At 40.0% G+C, this 21,654-nt stretch overlaps 1 protein-coding gene across 3 annotated transcripts in view; it reads right to left on the bottom strand.

Moving 5' to 3' along the window:
- Positions 1-21,654, bottom strand: part of KCNQ5 (potassium voltage-gated channel subfamily Q member 5) — a 451,726-nt gene that overhangs the window by 110,606 nt on the left and 319,466 nt on the right. For all 3 annotated transcript variants that reach the window (XM_074368770.1, XM_074368771.1, XM_074368772.1), the window contains exon 3: positions 9,845-9,971. In XM_074368770.1, coding sequence (XP_074224871.1) covers positions 9,845-9,971 — 127 coding nt within the window. The remainder of the gene's footprint in view (positions 1-9,844; positions 9,972-21,654) is intronic.

Here is a 21,654-nt window from a genome sequence, read left to right as displayed (position 1 = left end):
CTCCTCCAGCACTGTACATGATCCACCCTCTTAAATACTGCAGTCAGCAGTGCACTGAGTCGTTCTTAGGTCATTATTAAAAATAAAATAAAAAGTACTGTAAAGACGTACTGTGGACTGTTTTCAAAGCCACACGTGGTGGTTTAGCTGCAGGACTTCCACTGGTGGTAATGGGACTCCCAATGGCAAATTCCAAGCACCACTTCGAAAATTGACCCCATGGTGACAGTTTAATGCTTCTTACTGGTCATAAGTCTTCAGATTACACCTCCAGGCAAAGAGGGACAATTTCTCAAAGGACATAATCTTTAATGAAATAAATCTGCATTGAACACTGTAACTCCGTGTAGGGACTTGCTCACTGGTGAACGTTACCACTGGGGATGTGAAAAACTTTCATCACATTCATCTAATTCCAGTTGCTCACAGGAAATAACACATTTCCTTTTCGGTTTGGAAACTTCATGTTTCTAAGGGTAGATATAGAGACGTGTGGAAAAGCCAGAGGGAGTAGTTTTATATTTTTCCAAAGGGTGATAATTTGTATGTTGCCGATATGAAGTTCAAACAGGCAGAGATGATGAAAAACCCACGGCCTTATATAGCTGTACTTTCTGTTGCCTGATTAAAAAAAATTTTTTTAACCCAAATATCTAGCCTTAGGCCCACCAGCACTGTATTGGAACTTCGCCTGCTGGCACATCTTAGATGCTGCCTTGTATCCGGTGACTATTCACAGCTCCCAGGGCGTGACTCTTTGTCCAGCATCTCCCACTGCTTGTGCACTGCTCACTGAGCCCCAGCCAGCGTGACTGAATGTCTCTTCCTTGTACAAGCCAAGCTCACTGGGTCTCAAGAATCTTTGCAATGACTATTCCCTGGCCTGGAGAGATCTGTGTCTACATCCTCACTGCTGGCTCCTTAATATTCAGGTAGACTTGGGTGTCCACTCGTTAGAGTCTCTTGGGCACCTCCACTCTGAGGAAGCCCCCAATTGCTTTGTCTCATTTTCTGTATTGCACTTATCTCTAGTTGACATTATCTCATTTTTATTTATTTTTATTTTTATTTTTTTGGGGGGGGAGGTAATCAGATATTTATTTATTTATGTATTTAATGGAGGTACTGGGGATTGAACCCAGGACCTTGTGCATGCTAAGCGTGTGCTCTACCACTGAGCTATACCCTCCCCTTGTTTTTTAAAAAATATGTTTGCATATTATTTTTCTCTGTTCACTGAAATATTAGCCTGTGAATAAAAACATACTGCCAGCCATATCAGTAAACAGAGGATGCTGCGGCCATCAAGTCATCAGCCACTGACAGTGAGTTGAGGGAACTCAGGGTGCAGACAAGCAGGCAGCCTGGCCGCTGCAGCCACCCCCAGTGGTGCCCCCTGAGGGGCTCAGGCTGGGAAAGAACAGGACGCTGGCCCTAGAGAGCTGGCTGCATATCAAGGGAATGATTTCAATAAGCCCAGACCTTCGGACCTTCCCAAACACAAAACAGCACTAAATTCCTTAACTTGAGATATCTGGTTTTCTTTAATTGACAGTAATCTTTTGATGTTCCGACTACCTGGTCTTTGTTGCCCAAACTCCCTACATCTCCTGGCTTCTAGCTTGTCACTTTCGAATGGTCTCTTAGAGCAATCTGAGGGGCTGTATCATGGGCTTGAGTGCTCAGGAAGTTTGCCGAATAAAACATAACTCTTAACTTTTGGGTTGTGCATTTTATTTCAGTTGACAAGCCCTACAGGAAGGAGGACACTGCACACTTAGTGCAACACAGCCACCCCTGCCCCCACCGCCAGCATCTAGAACCATGTTTGGACATAGTGGACATTATAAAAATGTTTGTTGGATGACTGAGCTCAAACCCCAGGATATCTTCCACTCCTCTCTCTCATACAATCAGAAACAGTATTCTATATCCTTTCTTCCACTACTTCTGCCTCCATTACCTTTGCTCTGTATCAACACAAGTCTCTTTCCTTCCAGTTTTGCCCGTCTCTAAGGGCACAGGAGAGAGACTGTCCTCTTATAGGTGGGGCTCATGTTTTATTCATCTTTGCACCCTTTGCACCTAAGATCACGTCTGGCACATACTAAATGTTCTTTCTGAATGAATTTTCTTTAACATTTGATAATATAGAATATTAGTACAATACATCACAGTGCTCCACTGAAGTTTATGGAAGGGGTGGGAAATAATCTTTATTCATTTCCCTCTAAGGACATCCTCTATAGGGTCAAGTCATATCAGCTAACCAAGCTTCATCATAAATTCAAATTTGTGCACAGGTCAGCGATTCCCTAAACATGTCTCCAGTGGTCTACTGCCATGGCAACCATTCAAAGGCATCTCTGGGAGTGATCTCATTTACCCTGGTGATGTCTCCAATTACACGATACCCAGAGAGCCTCACGGTAACATTGCTCAAGAGCATCATATACAAGGCAAGTAAGTCTACTTTGGAGCTTAATTTCTTCTTTGCTGTTGGAGAGCAGCAACAGCTAGCCTGATTTAGGTGAAATAATAAGGCTGATCAATAAGGCTGATGCTGAGATTAGTGTTGTTTTGTGAAGTCTGGCTTCTTGTTCAAAGATTTCAGATTATAAATGATGAACGTAAAATTATGTGGTTCTCTGTAAGTGGATGATAATGGACAATGTTAATTCAATTTAGTTTAAAAATCCTAATAAACAGTAAGAGCAATTCTCTCTCAGTTGGGTGGTGTGGTGCTCTGGGAAACAGACACTTGGTCATTGTCCTGGGTTCCTTGCACGCAGGTCCTAGAACCCTTGGGATCTCTGGGTGAGATGCGCCTTTGTGGGCCAAGGAGATGGTTGGTAGCTGGGGGTCCCTGGACGGCTTGCAGATGGGGGCTGGTTACCAGAAAGACAAAGGCATGGGTAGAGAGTTAGAACTTTCAGCCCCCCAGGACCCCTGGGAAGGGAAAGGAGCCTAGAGACTGAGCCCAGTCACCAACAGCCAATGATTTAATCAACTGCGCCTGTGTGACAAAATCTCCATGAAAATCTCTAAACCATGGGGTTGGGAGAGCGTCCAGGGGCTAAACGCACTGAGGTGCTGGGAGGGTGGTGTGACTGGAGGGGCGTGGAAGCCCATGTTAGTCATCTCTTTGCCCCAAATATCTTGCCTTAAGCATCTCTTCCATTTAGCTATTCTTGGATTGTAGCTTTCACAATAAATTGTTAATACAATATACTATGATATAAACATATTATATAAAAATATACTGTAATGTACAGCACTGTCTTGAGTTTTGTGTGCTTCCAGTGAGGTGAGGAGGTTATCAGAACCCCCAATATCATAGTCAACCAAGCAGAAGTGAGTGTAGTCTGGGCACCTCCTTGTGGCTGGAGTCTGAAGTCAGGGAGGGGGGAAGCCCTTGGGGGGACTAAGCCCTTAACCTGTGGGGTCTGCTAATGCCAGTTGTTAGTGTCAGAACTGTACTGAGTTGTTGATGCCCAATTGGTATCTGGAAAGTTGGAGAATTAGTTGGTGTGAGGAAAAAACCCCCCACATATTTGGTGTCAGAAGTGCTGTGAGTAAAAACAGCTCATCAGGTAAGTACGTTTTTCTAGAGTGAAATTCTGGTTCTTTCATCTACCGTCTTTCTAACTCTGGACCAGTTTCTTAAGCCTTACTGTACTTCCTCATCTTTAAATAGGGCATTACAGTTCTCACACAGGATTAAATAAGACAATACTTATAGGATGATAGAGCAGTGCCTATCAAGCAAGTCTCAACAAATACCTGCTGTTATTAACTAAAGGGACTGAAATGGCTTTAATGTTCTGTGATCAATCAATCCGACAGGGTTTAATTATCCTCAGATGGTCCAACTAATCATATGGAAGGAACTATACTCACTGAAGGAGTTTGAACATTTAGAAGTAAAGAGAAGTAGCAGAGGAGCATCTGACTGACAGGAAGTAACCCGAGAGAACAGAATTTCTACTCAAGGGTAGAAGAGATTGGATGGCGTAGAAAATGATGCAATTCAAGAGTGTGTATCTTCAATTAAAAAACAAAAGAGAGACAGAAATGGACTTAACAAAACAGAAACAGACTCATAGACATAGAGAACAAACTCATGGTTAACTGGCGGTGGAGGGGGAGTGTGGGGAGGGATAAACTGGGAGTGTGAGATTTACAGATACTAACTAATATATACAAAATAGATAACAAGTTTCTATTCTACAGCACAGGAACTATATTCAATATCTTACAATAACCTACAATGAATAAGAATCTGAAAAGGAATATATGTATGTACACGTACCACTGAAACATTATGCTGTACGCCAGAAATTGATGCAACATTGTAAACTGACTAGACTTCAATAAAAAAATCAGAAAATAAAAAAGAGTGTGTCTCTTAGAACAAGACATGGAGGAGTCGGAGAAGTAGAAAATGGCTCTTAAATCTCCAGTTTAGAAGCCAGTGACAAGTGGCAGTTTTGGGAGCCCCTGATACAACTTTTGAACAGATCAGCAGCTGAAGTCGCCTTTTAATAAGATGAGCTCACAGATATATTAGAGTGGTCTTGGCTGTGTGGAAGATTTTAACAAAAGCTTTGATTTTTGTTTTAGCCAAAGAAGAAGCTGGTTATTTTTTTTTTTTCTCGTTAAAAAAGTGCACTTGCTGGCATTTTCCTGAGTGACTGCTATCTCGTGTCAAAGGCATGCAGGCTCAGTTCACGGGGGAAACATCTGTGCTGTGGTTTGTCTCTTTTGTCCTCTTGTGGAAGTATTACACTGAAGGAGAAATGTTAAAATAGCAATAAAAGTCAACTTATATTTAGCATCAACTACAGATCCAAGATTAATAACAGGCTGGTGTTTTCTGCTTCTCTGAGAGGCATCCAAGACTGAAACATACGGCCATGATATATGTCTTTAGAAAGAGTCACTGGGGAATCCAAAAGAGCCACTGTGAGGAGCGATTTGCTGGCTCCCTGACACATCAAGCTCATTATCATGATCTAAGTACCAGGCTTGGGTACTATCTGCAGTTTTCACGTAGGTCATTAATGAAAGCTAGAAAAAGGAGTGACTGCAAAGTCAGTCTCTGAGGTTATTTCACGGATTTTCCATATGGGGCTCACTGAGTGAGTGATTTGTGTTTAAATGTAGAGAAATCAGAAAGAGGGCCATCCAGGTAAATGAAGGGGAAGTCCGCACAGCCACCCCTAAATATGCCTGATTCTCCTAATCGCAGCACAGTGACTACTGCCCAGGGCTGTAGAAACGTTATCTCAACAGAGTCTCAGCGGAGAGATGGATATCGAACACATAGGTACAAGGGAGAATTCTGTAATTCAAGAAAAGCTCCCCAAATCAAGGAGAGATAAATCAATATGGTCATGAAAGAAAGCACCTAATTAAAAAAAAACTGAACAGATATTTTTCTCCCCTTGGGTAACAGTTGTTCAAAGTATATTTTTCAAACACAAGCATATAATGATTTTATGATTTCTTAAATCAACAATACTTTGCGATGCTCTGGTTCTGGCTAGAGTGCAAAGGAGGAGAGGGTAGCCGTTCAGGAGGAGAAGTTCTAAAGTTTCTGGGAATTAGCCTATGGGACTTCTATTGACTTGTGTCCAAATGTTATCTGTTGGTTTACAGGGTCCAACACTACACAAGGCTCACTGGCTGACAATGTAGTAGCTTCTGTTTGTTTCCAGTTGGAAAGAACAACACTGTGGGGATTACAGAAAGCATTTCCCACACGGCAGGCACAGCCAGCCTCCCACGAACTTTTCTGTATCCTTTTGTGTATGAAAACTATCGTCAGCCATGTCAGGAAACAGAGGATGCTGCGGCCATCAAGTCGTCAGCCACTATTGCCGCCCCTGACAGTGAGGGGAGGGAACTCAGGGTGCAGACAAGCAGGCAGCCTGGCCGCTGCAGCCACCCCCAGTGGTGCCCCCTGAGGGGCTCAGGCTGGGAAAGAACAGGACACTGGCCCTAGGGAGCTGGATGCATATCAAAGGAGTGATTTCAATAAGCCCAGACCTTTGGACCTTCCCAAACACAAAACAGCACTAAATTCCTTAACTTGACATGTCTGGTTTTCTTTAATTGACAGTAATCTTTTGATGTTCGACTACCTGGTCTTTGTTGCCCAAACTCCTATATATCCTGGCTTCTACTTTGTCACTTTGGAACGGTCTCTTCGAATGATCTGAAAACCTGTGTCCCAGGCTGAGTCCTCAGAAGGTCCGCTGAATAAAATACAACTCTCAACTTTTAGGATGTGCATTTTATTTCTGTTGACAGTTTCTTGAAGGTTCAAATCTTCTAAAAATATTTGGGTGTGTACTTGGCATGTTCAGAGTGATCAAATCTTACAAACACATGAAATCTTGAAAGATCTTAGCCACATTTCCAAATTCAGAATAGTTGTCACGGACAGATGAGAGAGATACTTTTTCCTTTGCCATTTTGTGCAGTGAATTAGGTTGAACAAGGAAACTACAAGGTTCACCTTACACTGTACTCTGTCACTTGATCTGGGACACCCATCACTTCTATGGCCCTCTTAAGCAGGCCTAGAAGGTTCCTCGAAAGTAATCGGTAACAGCCTGCTGCCTTCAAACAGGTGACATTTGGTTCCTTGTGACATTTGGTTCCTCTGTGAAGATTATGTTTTACTGACCTCATACCAAAAAGCCACATTTGAACATGTTTCACTTGGACAACTCAGTTGGACCATGAATCAGACTGTTACTTGTCCATTAAATAAAAGACTGAAAAATGTGTAGTTATTCTAAATGTACCTACAAATCTTATTTCTGTTCTAATGGGGATTCATTACATGCTGATCCATGAAATTTTCTTCCAAAGCAATTGATTTACTAGAGGTAATGTATTGAAATGAAGAAAAGGCCTGGAGAATTAAGTAAACTTCATTGAGAGTTAAACCACATCAGACTAAATTTGTAAGGTCACCATGGATAGGTCCAAAGGTGGCTGAGTTACAGATGACATAACATTGACTGTAGAACCACATGTTATACCAAGACCCGTGAGGCTCTGAGACAGGAAAAGAACGACGAAAGGACTGAGATGTGCTTATGTACCCACGGCTGCAAACAGCTATCGAAAGGCAGCAGGTAACTGGGAAAGATCCCGCGTTTTAGCTCAGAGGCCAGAAATACATTGGCATTGCCTCTGGCATTGGACTAAACCCAATTTTTAATTGGTTTTAAAGTCTGGGATGGAACATTCCTGCTGTCATCTGTGAAACGACCGTAGTTTGGAGAAGCTGAGTGAATCTTGGCCAAACCATCTGCCTTGTGCATTGTTCTGTTCTGGCCCCTTATCGGACAGGAAGTACCTGTTGGGCAGTAATTTCACATCAGGTTATGGTGCTTCACGGTGTTGCTTGAGCAGAGAATTCAAAAAGTGAAAAAAAATCTCCAGAGAGAAAAATGAAGTGCCTTCCCTGGAGGTGCTTTGGGGCTGAATGGACCTGCAGGGAGGCCAGGAGTTTCTACCCGCTTTCCTCCACATCTTAGTATAATGGCTTCCAAAAAGAAGTAAAGCCCTAGTCTAGCAGATGAGAGACAGCTGGACGAATAGGTTGCTTAGTGAAGGCCAGACAAGGTATCTTAAGATTGATTTAACTTTGAATTTTATCATATTCACTGTTGTAATTCCAGGACCTCATACACAGTCAAATTTCCATGATGTTTGGTTGAACGGACGGTGACTCTTTTGAAATGTGCATCCTATGAAATCACCTGAGTGCCAGAGAGAGTGTGAGGTGCCCACCTGCCTCCCCACACCCAGGACACTGCTCCACTCACACAGCACTGAATAAAAGCTGGAGCAAAGGAGTCTTCTTAGCAGTGTCTGGGGATGGGATAGCTCCAATTCTTCCTTAAGGAATTGGAGGGAGCAAAGGAGGAAACAAAAGATTACTCAACAGTTCCTGGGGCGGGGAGGATATAGCTCATTGGGAGAGCATGTGCTTAGCATGCATAAGGTCTTGGGTTCAGCCTCTGGGACTGCCATTAAATAAATGAATGAATAAATAAATAAACTTAATTAGTACTGCTCCCAAATAAATAATATAAAAATTAAAAAAAAACAAACAATTCCTGACTCTGAAACCAAATGGGAAACTTGCTGTTGAAGAAGAAGCTAGTCTGAACTAGCTTGTAAATAAAGTCCCCAATTTCTCAGATTGGAAATAGCTAAAATAAGGAAGCCTCACCGAGGACTTTCAGCCTTTGGATTTGAATGGCTGCCAAAGAAGGGGGAAGGAAAAAAGAGCAAGGATTCCAAATGTAGCCAGCAAATAACAGCAGTGACAAAAACGATGAGCTTTTTTGTACATAGGGTTTTCTTTTTTTTTCCCCCAAAGGACTAACATTCTATTTTTTAAAAATAGGCCAAATTCTTCAAAAATGTCGACGTCATAAAAGAGAAGGAAAGGCTGAGGAAATGTTCTGGATGAAAGGAGACTGAAGAGCAGTGATGACTAAATGCAGTAGGTAATCCCAGACTGGACCCTGCACTGGAGGGGAAGCAGTGCTGTATAGGACATTATTGGGTCAACTGGCAAAACCAGAATACAAGCAGGAGATGAGATGAAGTATCGTATTAATGTCCAGTTTATGGAAGATTGTATAAAAGAATATCCTTATTCTAGGAAATCCACATTAAAATATTTAGGGACGGAGGGCCATGATGTAGGCAACTTACTTAAAAAAAATTAAGTTGATTAATTAAAAAAAACCAGATGTAATTGACTAGGGTTTTCAATTTTATATTTTTTATTTATTTGTTTTTTCTTTCTTTCTTTTTTTTTTTTTCTTTTTAATGGAAGTACTGGGATTGAACCCAGGACCTTGTGCATGCTAAGCATGTGCTCTACCACTGAGCTGTACCCCCAACCCCCATGATATACTTTTAAATATAATACTGGGAGATGCCAGATCTTAATTCAGGCAGTATTGTTATAATTTCAAGTTTGTACCCAGAAGAATGGAATCTCTCTGAAACCACAGCATCAAGGGAGCTGCAGAGATGTGACATTTATCAGGGGACAGTAGGGCGGGAAACTCAAATTTCAGAGGGTAAAATACTTTGTCAGGTCTAACATTACTAGTGCGTAAAGTAAACCAGACTCGTAGTTATTCTATTTTTTAAACATTTTTTTTTGCTCTTTTGTTTTAAAAAAGCTGAACCATTCTTTAATTAATTGATTAATTTTTAATGGAGGTACTGGGGATTGAACCTAGAACCTTGTGAATGCTAACCATGTGCTTTACTGCTGAGCTATACCCTCTCCCTTTGTATTTATTCTTGGAGCATACTAATTGACACGCTTTACAAGGATTAATCCACTGCTATACATTCACCTGATCCAGACCATAAAAGAATATTGCTTATACTGTAGAGCAGGAAGGGGTTTTATACTTAGTGAATTTGCTTCCCAAATTCAGGGCAACACTCAAGAACCACATATTTCAGTACAACTTAATTTGACACAAGTGGGTGTTCTAGAGTGAGACTGTCTGGCTCCAATCCCAGCTCCACCACTTACTGCCCAAGTGACTTTTAGTAACTTACTTCCCTTCTCTCTGCCCCAGTTTCTTCATCTGTAAAACAGGGATAATAAAAATACCTACCTCTCAGTGTTGTGATGAAGAGTAAATGAGTCATTACTTTCAAGACACAAGGGTGCCTGGTGAATAAGCCCTCAATAGCTTTGGATATTCATTAAATGCGGTGATACAGGAGACAGAAGGGAAAAAGGATGTGCGTCATAAATCCAACTTTGGACTTTGACACTCACCTATAACACAGAAGGGTTTTCGGGCAAATCTCAGTCTTCCTTGCCATCCTCTGTACCGGCAGCAGCAGCCCGCAGACCAAATGCGAATGATGAACTCCAAACCAAAGACAACAATCATCACGAACTCCTAAAATATCAAATGAGACATGTCAGAGAGAGGTGTCATGGAGCAAGCCACAGCAGGAAGCTCTGTGTACATTTCTGGACATTCGGACCCTTCATCTAAAACACCTAGATGTTAATGTCCAAATTTAACATCTCCTCTTCTCCAAATTGCTCTAGCCCTGGAGAACACGTGAATCCCACTCTGTATTTCCCAGCATGCAATGCCATCCATTTTCCTGTCGCTAACACTGGGCAAATTTAGGAGTCAGTTTTAATACTAAATGTGCAGATTGAATTACAGATCCACCTGATCTGGAATATATAGGTGTCCCTCAGTATCCTCAACAAATTGGTTCCAGGTCCCCGGGGGACATCAAAATCCATGGTTGCTCAAGTCCCTTATATAAAATGGTGTAGTATTTGCATACAACCTCTAACATCCTTCCATATAGTTTGTCTTCTCTAGGTCACTTCTAATACCTGATACAATGTAATGCTATGTCAAAAGTTGTTAATACAATGTAATGTAAGTAGTTGCCCACACATGGTTCAAGTTTTGCTTGTTGGAACTTTCTGGAATTTTTTTTCTTAATATTTTCCATCCACAGTTGGTTGAATCTGTGGATATGGGACCCCCAGATAAGGAGGGCTGACTGTAGAGTGTAACTGACTTTAGCTACAAATGAAATATATGAAATGAAAGTGCACCCTGAAAACCCAGCTTTACAGTTTTACAGGAAACAGTCCTTCATTTTGCTGCAAGGAGATCCCGGAGCCCTTGAGGGTTGTTCTCAGAGAAAGAGAAGTAACTATTTAGGAGTGTGCCAAGTTCTTCTGTTATGATGACAAAATCTTCTAAGACACCCAGGTTTGACTGTGTTATCTCGTATGGCACATAAATCCTTTGCCAGAAATGAGACTGACTCCTCTGGACCTGAAGCTTGTTAATTACTATGCTGCCCTTTGGTGAAAACTGCCTTGAAAATACCACTTGCTCCAGCAAAACGACTTTGAGATTACTTAGGAAGAGCTGTGAGCGAACCCTGGGAAAGGCCAACTAAAGTAGCTCATTAGACAGTGGGTCACAGAAGGAGAAAGCAGATGGAATTTGCTAGAAAAAAGCATCTCCCAAGCAAGCTTGTCACAGGCACCTTGTGGTCCTTTAATAGGGACAGGCACTGATTTTATCAAAATCTGTTTTCCTTACAAAAATATTTCCTTCTATTGTCTTTAAACAAGGGTTGACTCAGCATTTATAATGTAGAACAATATTTATTGATTCTTGTTATAATTGCTTAATTGTAAAGACACTACATAGTCTTTATTAGAACGTTCAAACATCATAGAAATGTAGAACATAGAAAGTAAAGGCCCTAATCCACCCCCCCATTTTCCCACCCTGTGCCCCAAGATAAAAACCATTACCAAAATTAGAAAAATAGCATTTTTGTTGCAAGTTGCGGGTAAATGCCTGTTTCTTCAGTTAGCGCATGTGAAGATGTGTTGCACTTTCAAAATGCCTAGTAGAGCTATGTCATTCTAGACTTCTGTAATTTTGCACTAAGTAATCCACAGATTTTTCTCATGACGGGAAATTAATCTCCAATATCATCATTGCTTAGTTCCAGTGACCTGTGGGCTAAATCTCCAAAGATGACTCTGTGCACAGATGACCAAAACCATGGTCAACATATACTCATTGATGATATGAGGTTTTGTTTTGGCTTTTAGTATTGAGTATATCTCTAGGAAGTTGGGTTTATTAATTTGTGAAGGTGGTTACAATGCCACCTTAGGAAGAGTTGGTTGTGAACCCTGGGGAAAGGCCAGGCTTCTTTTTAACCCAGCACATCTTTCCCACATAAAAAACATGCAGAGGTCCAACCCAGGTTTAATGGCAGGTCCACTTTTTCATCCCTGCCCCTGCCTCCTACTTGTGCCAAGAAGTTTGGCAATTCACTGGTGAAAGGTCGTATCATAAAAGAAGCCAAGAAAATCCCACCCGTGGCCTGAGCAACCAGGCAGTACTATTCAACAATTTTTCTTTTTCATGGAGGCAGCTGATACCATTAGAGGTACAGCCATTATTCCGGAGTAAAGTAGGTCCTCACTACACTGATTCTACGTTGTATCCTGAGACAGGATACTTTACATCTAGAAATTCTTTACTCAAGTCCCCTTGTTCAGGACTAGTGCTTGCTGATTTTTTTTAAAATGTTAGGAAAAATCCTTTATTTCCAAATAAAGCAAGAGGACATTGTAATTGGATTTCACTATGAGACAGGAATTTCTGCCTTGGAGAAGGATTTGTCTTTCTGTGTCTGACTTATTTCATATTTCACTTAGCATAATGTCCTCCAAGTTCAACCATGTTATTGCAAATGGCAGTATTTCTCTTTTTTAAGGCTGAATAATATTCCATTGTGTGTATATGCATATATAGATATATCAATCACATTTTATTTATTCATTTATCCATTGATGGACACTTGGGTTGTCTCTATATCTTGGCTATTGTAAATAATGATGCAATGGACATGGGAGTGCAGATATCTCTGTAAGGAATCTCCATACTGTTTTTCCTAGTGGCTGCATCAATTTACATTCCTGCCAACAGTGTAGGAGGGCTCCCTTTTCTCCACACCCTCCCCAGTACTTATTATCTTTTGTCTACTTGGTAGTAGCCATTCTAACAGGTGTGAGGTGATATCGCATTGTACATTTCCCTGATGATTAGTGATGCTGAGCACCTTTTTATACACCTGTTGATCATCTGTATGTCTTCTTTTAAGAAATGTCAGTTCGGGTCTTTGCCCATTTTTAAATCAAGTTTGTCTTTTTTTTTTTTTTTCATTTTACTTTTTGTTATTGAGTTATGGAAGTTCTTTAGATATTTAGATATTAACTTCTTATCAGATGTCTGGTGTGCAAATGTTTTCTTCTATCCCAGAGGTTGTGACTTCACTCCGTTGATGGCTTCCTTGGCTGTACAGAAGAATTTTAGTTACATGCAGTCTCACCTCTTTTTGCCTTTGTAGTCACACCAAAAAAAAATCATTGCCCAGACCAATGTCAAGAAGCTCTTTCTCTGTGTTTTCTTCTAATAGTTTCATAATTTCTTGCCTTGCATTTAAGTCTTTCATCCATTTTGAGTTATTTTTTTTTAAATTAAAGTATAGTCAGTTTCTGGTGTACAGCATACTGTTTCAGTCATACATACACATTGTGAGTTGATTTTTGTACATGGTGTGAGGTAAGGGTCCAATTTCTTTCTTCTGCACTTGGATATCTCGTTTTCCCATTCATGATAAAAATTCTCAGCAAGTTAGGAATAGAGGTTGACTTATCTCAATTTGATAAGTAGCATCTCCAAAACCCTACAGTTAATGTCATGCTTAATGATGAAAGACAAATGCTTTCCCCTAAAATCAATGACAAGAAAAGATGTTAGTCTCACCACTTTTATGTAACATAGTTGGATAGTATAGTCACTGCAGAAAGGCAAGTAAAAGAAATGAATGGCACACAAATCGGCAAGGCAGATATAAACAATCTATATTTGTAGATGACATGATTGTCTACAGAGAAAATTGCAAGGAATATGCCAAAAAACCTCTTAGAACTGATAAATGAGTTCAGTAGGTTGTAAGATACAAGATCAACTTACAAAAATCAATCACATTTCTTGTTAGCTATCTTGATTGTGCTGCTGGTCTCATGGTGTATACAGCTATCAAAATTTATCAAATTGTGTATCTGAAATATGCATAGTTTACTGTACCTACACAATAAGGGTGTTATAAAAGAACTTAGCAAAAAAAAATCAATCACATTTCTGCATACTAACAATCAGAATGTGAAAACCAAAATTAAAAGCACAATATTTTTTTAAACATTTTTTCATTAAGTTATAGTCATTTTACAATGTGCCAAATTCCAGTGTAGAGCACAATTTTTCAGTTATACATGAACATACATATATTCGTTGTCACATCACAATATTATTTATATCAATTCCAAAGTACATAAAATGTTTAGCTATGAACTTAACAAAACCTGTACAGGATATGTGTGCTGAAAATTATACAAAATGTTGATAAGAGAAATCAGAGATCTAAATAAATAGAAATACCATGTTCAGGAATTGGAAGACAACATTAAAAGATATAAACTCTTCCTAAATTGGTTTGTAGGTTTAATATAATTCCTATAAAAATCTCAGCAAGTTATTTTCGTAGACATAAAGAAACTTATTCTAAAATTTATGTGGAGAGGGACATGCCCTACAGTAGCTTAAAAAATCCTGAAAAAAAGAAAGTTAAGTGAGAGGAATGATTTTATCTGATATTAAGGCCTCCTGTACAGCTCTAATAATCAAAACTCTGTGTGACAGACACACAGAGAACAATGGAACATGATCTAGAACTTAGAAATATACTCAAATGTGCTCAATTGATTTTTTGATAAAAGTACAAAGCAATTCAATGGAAGAAGAAATCACCTTTTTAATAAACAATGCTGGGCAATTGGACCCCCACAAGCACTAAAATGAACCTCTATATCTCACACCTTACACAATCAATTAAAAACGGATCATGGGCTTAAATGTAAAAACTTTAAAACTTATAGTAAATATCATAGGAGAAAAATATAGATATTTTGGCTAAACAACAATTTCTTAGACTTGACACCAAAAGCATAAGTAATGAAAGGAAAAATTGATAAATTTGTCTTCATCAAAAATAGAGAGGATGAAAAGCTGAACTATAGACAGAGAGGAAATATTTGCAAACCACATATCTGACAAAGGATACGTCTCTGGAATATACAAAAACTGAATACTCAACAGTAAAAAACAACTCAACTAGAAAATGAGCAAAAAATGTGAACAGACATTTCACTGATGAAGACAATGTATGGCAAATGTGGAAAAATACTCAACAACATTGGCCATATGGGAAGTGTAAATTACAATCACAATGAGATCACAGTAGGCACCTAACAGAATGGCTCAAATGAAAAATAGTGCCCACACGAGATGTTGGGGAGAATGTGGAAAAACTGTTCCCTATCACGCATTGCTGGTGGGAATGTGAAATGGTACAGCCCCTGCCGAAAAACAGGTAGATAGTTTCTTATAAAACCAAACATGCAGTTACTATATGACAAGGCAATTCTACTCTTGGGCATTCATGCCAAAGAAATGAAAACTGATATTTACACAAAAACCTGTACACGAATGTTCACACTAGAGTTATTCGTTATGACCCCAAACCAAAAACAGCCCAGATATCCTCACCACGTGAATGGTGAAACAAGCTGTGTTACATCCATCCCACAGGAAACGACCCAACAATAAAAATAAACGAACTACTGGTAACACACAACAACTTGGGCGAATCTCTGGGGAATTCTGCTGAGTGAAATAAAGGAATCCCCCAAAGTTACACGCCATCTTATCCCATCTACATAACGTTTTTGAATTGAGAACATTTTAGAAACGCAGAACAGATCAGTGGTTGCCAGAAGTTGAGGATGGTGAGAGGAGGGGTGTGCAGGCGGGAAGGAGGATGTGGGTGTGGTGATTGAGGGGGGTGAGGGTGGAATTGTTTCATGTCTGGATTGTTATGAGAGATACATGAACCTCTACATGTGTTAAGACTGTATAGAGATAAATACCCACATCCACATGCACACATCCACATATAAATACTTCATGCAATACTGGGGAAATCTGTGTAAGATCCATGAATTGTATCAGTATTATTACCCTGGTTGTGATATTACACTATAGTTTCACAAAATGTTATCATTTGGAGAAACTGGGTAACCATGTACATAGGATATCTTCATAGTATTTCTTTTTTTTAAATTGAAGTATAGTCAGTTACACTGTGTCAGTTTCTGGTGTGCAGCACAATGTCCCAGTCATGTATGTGTATATTATTCATTTTCATATTCACAGTGTTTCTTACAACTGCATGTGAGTCTACAACTACCTCATGAAAAATTCAATTAAAAAAGTCATTAATATTACAGAGCTACAGTAATCAAAACAGCATGGTATTGGCATTAAAAACAGACAATGGATGAATGAAACAGAATAGAGAGCACAGAAATAAATCCACAGATCTATGTCAATTAATCTTTGACAAAGGAGGCAAGACTATACAATGGAGAAAAGACAGTCTCTTCGGCAAGTGGTGTTAGGAAAACTGGATAGCAGCATGTAAATCAATGAAGTTAGAACACTCCCTCACTTCACACACAAAAATAAACTCAAAGTGGCTAGAGACTTAAATATAAGACAAGACAATAAATATCCTAGAAGAAAACATAGGCAAAAACATTCTCTGGCATAAATCTTAGCAACCTTCTCCTAGAGCAGTCTATCTGGGCAATGGACATGAGAGCAAAAATAAACAAATGGGACCTAATTAAATTCATAAGCTTTTGCACAGCAAAGGAATCCATAAGCAAAACAAAATAACAATGTATGGAATAGGAGAAAATATTTGCAAATGATATGACTGACAAAGGCTTAATTTTCCAGAATATATAAACAGCTTATACAACTTAATAAGAAAAAAACAAACAACCCAATCCAAAAATGGGCAGAAGACCTAACCAAGCATTTCTCCAATGAAGACATACAAATGGCCAATAGGCATATGAAAAAATGCTCAATATCACTAATTATCAGAAAAATGCTAATCAAAACTACAATGAGGTATCACCTCACACCAGTCAGAATGGCCATCATTCAAAAGTCCATGAATGATAAATGCTGGAGAGGGTGTGGAGAAAAGGGAACCCTCCTACACTGCTGGTGGGAATGTAGTTTGGTGCAGCCATTACGGAAAACAGTATGGAGACTCCTCAAAAATTAAAAATAGACTTACCATATGATCCAGCAATCCCACTTCTGCGTATATATCCAGAGGGAACTCTAATGCAAAATGACACATGCACCCCAATGTTCATAGCACCACTATATACATAAGCCAAAATATGGAATCAACCTAAATGTCAACTGACAGATGACTGGTAAAGAAGTTGTGGTATATTTATACAGCCATAAAAAATAACAAAATAAAGCCATCTGCAGCAACATCAATAGACCTATTGTCATTCTAAGTGAAGTTAGCCAGAAAGAGAAAGAAAAATACCATATGATATCACTCATATGTGGAATCAAAAAAAAAAAAAAAAGACACTATGAACTCATCTACAAAACAGAAACAGACTCACAGACATAGTAAACAATCTTATGGTTATAGTGGAAAGGGGGTGGGAGGGGATAAATTTGGGAGTTTGAGATTTACAAATGTTAGCCACTATATATAAAAATAAATTTTAAAAAGTTTATTTCATACAGCACAGGGAACTATGTTCAATATCTTGTAATAACCTTTAATGGAAAAAATATGAAAATGAATATATGTATGTCTATGCATGACTGAGACATTGTGCTGTACACCAGAGAGTGACACATTGTAACTGACTGTACTTCAATTAAAGAAAAAGTCATTGCCTGTCATCCAACCAATTGGGGTAGGCTCTGAAGAAGTGATGAATTTCTCTTCAAGTCCAGATGCTGGATCTGACCTGTGTTCTGGCTTCATGGTGCTCTCTAGGTGACCCCTTGGATGGGTTCTCCTGATTTTATTTTCTATCGAGTTAAAATACAAACATCTGCTATGCTTGTTGGAAATGACAGATTTGGGATGAAGTTCTTCTCAACCGGGCAGGGCCAGCCAAGACCCAGCTTCTTCCACCTTTGCTAGGATAAATCAATGCATTTTCTTTACTTGGTTTTAATGGAAATAGAATGCCGTTTATTTACTCAAATGGTTGCTAAAGAGATTCGTGAATAATAGAGTACTTGACCTACATGGAGGAAGTTGTAATGTAAAGCTGGTGTTATTAGCGATGGTCTGTACTCCTTTTTTGAAGATCCTAGAAGCGTGGCTTTGACATGTCTCCACGGAACGGAAGGCATTGTTTATTTTAATCACCTGTCCTGAAGGATCTGTAGTGTTTCCTCAATTTTCCTCAGAGAATTTTGGTAAAACATAGAGTACCTTTCCTATTCTTCTTAAAGACTTAAGAAATGCATGTAGAAATTAAGAAACCAGGAGGCAGGGGTAGAGCTGGTTTTATATTCTGTTTAGAATATCTATTGAGAATACGAACCTAGCATTAATCCTCTTTTTAATTAATCTTCACATGTCACACCAGAGACCTGTGATGCCATTTCACTGATATATAGGACTTTGCTGCATCGTTTGAGATTTAAATTCTCTTTTCTTACAGTTATTTCGTTTTTGTGTAACTCCAAGTGGTTTTAGGTCCAGGCTGATTTTTTTTTTTTTAACAAATTCAACAATGCCTAACAGCTCATGTTCTAATTGTTTTCTCATTAATTAACAGCATTTGTTCATTAAAACACAGTGACCTTTGTCTAATCTACAAGCTGTCTGCTGTGACTATTAATTTTTTTCTGTTTGTACACCATCAAAGAGTCTTTTTGTGAAGATGAAATGCCGACATTGTCAACCCTATGACATTTGCACCAAATCTTGAAGAGCTGTGGCTAATTAGATGTACAACATTGGAACGGCTGCCTTTACTCAGAATATCAACATAATCAATTTCTAGCTGTCTTTGCTCCTTTTTTGTGTGTGTGTATACCTAAAATAACATATTTTAAAAATATATTATAAAATAACATTTCCCGCAGGGAGAGGATGTGTGACGTCAACTGAGTTGTAAATTGCAAAGAAAGGCACCAGTCGGAAGGGTTGCAGTTATAATTCTTAGTAATTTGGAAAATTCTACCAGTATAACACATGTTAAGGAAATGAAGTGAAGATCTGGGGATGGCGCTACACTTAAATCAGGATGTGGAAATAAACATACAAAAGTAAATCATCTTTTGGATTCTTGCCTCTTCAAAGGGCGAAAAAGACCCTAAACACCTGCGTACTGACCAATACTTGGAAGCCATCACATGCCATCATCAATCTAGCTGGCTTTCACATTTCTCTTTACTCATTAACTATTTATGCATTGGAAGAGAATTTAAGGAAATGGATGCTTTTACCAAATGGATTGATTCGATCTGGAGTTGAGGACAGAATCGAGCACCACTTTGAGGGTGGTGGTGAGAGTGTGATGGAATTGATGAGGTAGACACTGAGTAGGGATGTGCAGAGAAGGGGGCACAGAAGTGAGAGTGGGGTCAGGGTGGGAGAAGGAACAAGGTGTGGAGGGGCATCTGTGTTCCTGCCTGTGCAAACAGTGGTTGAGATGGTTTTGAAGCCATGGGCTGGCCTTGTTGGCTGGAAAGCTCGGGAAGACACCAGTAGATGAGTTCTTTTCAGGAGCCCTGGGAAAGTCCAGTGCCTCCTGAGGTCCTCCACTTTCTGGCTGGTTGATTCCCCAAACTTCTGTAGAAATAATCAATCCTTTCAAGTTTTCCATTTACATTCTGTTTAAATGTAAATCTCTCTCTGAAAAAGAATTCATTTAACCACATTTTAAGGACCATGTTCCTTTATCCCACAGGCTCTTCAGAAGAGGGGCAGTTTGAAAATATCCCAACCCAAATGACTGATTCACACTTCGTCACCAAAGAAGGACCAGGGACAGTTCTTATCAGGTGTTGGGGCCGCAGGAAGAGGGCCTATGGGCCCGAGGCAGGAAGTGGGTGCCCCCTGGTTGGGGAGAAGAGCAGGACACCCCTGGTTTCCCCGCGGTTCGGCCTAGTGGGGATCCTGTGCGTCCTAGTTGCTGCGGGAACTTCATGATGAGGATCCTGCCTTCCTGGAGTGACCTTAAACACTTAGGGATGAGCTGGTTGCTGCCAAGTGCTAAAATGCCCACCATACCAGAAGGAGCCACCCAGGCGACCCTTCCATGTTGGTGTTTCATCTTCTCAAAGTCGTATCTACAACAGGGCGAAGGACAGCTTAGGCAAACCCTCCACCTGCCTGGGAGGGGGTGGGGTCTGCTGTAGGTGCTCTCTGCTGAGGTGCTTGGGCTGGCAGTGCATGCAGTGGGGAACAGACAGCAAACTCACTGAGTTCCTTTTGGTCTCCCACCCGCAAACCAAATGATACCTTAATTGGTTTAAGGTTAATATACCGGTGTGTCTGCATGCAGCCCCGTGTGTGTATAGTGGGGACCAGAACTAAAGCACTGAGTCAAGAACTCCAAGCTAGAAAAATTGAGAACAGTTTGCCGCACCTTGAACTGAACCAAGACAGTCATTCTGCTATGGTTTTGCCAAATAATCACAAATGAACCAGTTTAACTTGGAATGGAAGCCAGAAGTCCCGAATCGTATCAAAACGGGAGCACCAAGAGCGCCTCCAAAAGGAAGGAAATCAAACCCAGTTTTCATTTCATTCAAATGGCTAATTTTTCCATTTCTCATTCTTCTATTGGTTTTTCTTTCTCTCAAGAATTACATGAGCTTGCCCCTCAAAGAATTTAAAATTAAAATTTAAAATGAACATTGCTACTGGAAATAAAATGAGGCCATTGTACTAGTTTTATAAGAAGAAAATATGTAAGAGCAATGGGATTTTCTTACTTACAAACATTTAAAATACTTATAAAAATTTAAATAAAATTCCTTAAAACAAATGAGTGATGTATTTCAATCAACAGACATCCCTGGCCTTAAGAAACTGGTATGCATCAGGCAAGTTGACTGATAAAGCAACTCTCATCTCCTTTTGGTGATGTTTCTCTTGACGTGCACACCTGTGACAAGACAGTGACTGGGACAGTGTAATGGACTGAATGTTTGCTTCCCTACAAAATTCATACATTGAAACCCCAAACCCTTCAACATGATGGTGTTTGGAGAGTGGCCTTTGGGAGGTGACTAGGTGTAGATGAGGTCTTGTGGGCTCTAGTGATGAGATTAGTGCCTTTATAAGAAAAGGAAGTGACACCAGAGTCTTTTCTCTTTCTACCACGTGAGCTCAGTGAGAAAGCAGTCATCTGCAAGCCAGGAAGAAGGCTCTCACTGGGGAACCAAGTCAGCTGGTGCCTTGACCTTGGACTTCTAGCTTCCAGAACTGGGAGAAGTAAACACACCCAGTCTGTGCTATTTTGTTATAACAGCTCGAGCTGATTAAGACAGGTGACTTCTGTGCTACCGAGAGGCTGAGAATCTGGTCAGGACCAGGTGTGCTTTTGGAGAACTTTCAGAACTTTGGCTTTTCTTACTTGGGAGTCACATCTCTACCCTGACAGCTGCCCTTGCTCAGACCAGAGAAATGGCTCCTATCCTGAGAGATCCCTTGCCTTCCAGAAAATCTGCCCCTTCCCTCTTCCTTTGGGGTATTTGCATCTCTTAGTATAACTAACTGTTCTGCAACATCTACTTCATTTTTTAAGTGTTCTGCTTTTATGAATCACTTTACAAATGTATAATGAAGACCATGGCCATGCAGGATAAAGAGGCGAGTAATGTGTCTAGCCCCTTGGAGGAGTTTATAACCTGTTTGGGATGGTAAGCTACATGCACTGGAAAACTCATACAATGATGTATGCTAAGTGCATGAGGGGTGGTCCCTTGAGATGCTCCTCAACCTTTCTGGTACCCCCTCTACCTCAGGGGGCCCTCACTGGATGTTTGTTGATATTTCCTTCTGTTCAGAACTCCGGGTGCAGCAAGAGCTAATCAG

The sequence above is a fragment of the Camelus bactrianus genome, chromosome 8 (genome assembly GCF_048773025.1).
Source record: "Camelus bactrianus isolate YW-2024 breed Bactrian camel chromosome 8, ASM4877302v1, whole genome shotgun sequence".
NCBI classification, from domain to species: domain Eukaryota; kingdom Metazoa; phylum Chordata; class Mammalia; order Artiodactyla; family Camelidae; genus Camelus; species Camelus bactrianus.
Note: the sequence above shows the minus strand (reverse complement) of the source record. Positions and strands in the feature narration are given on the sequence as shown.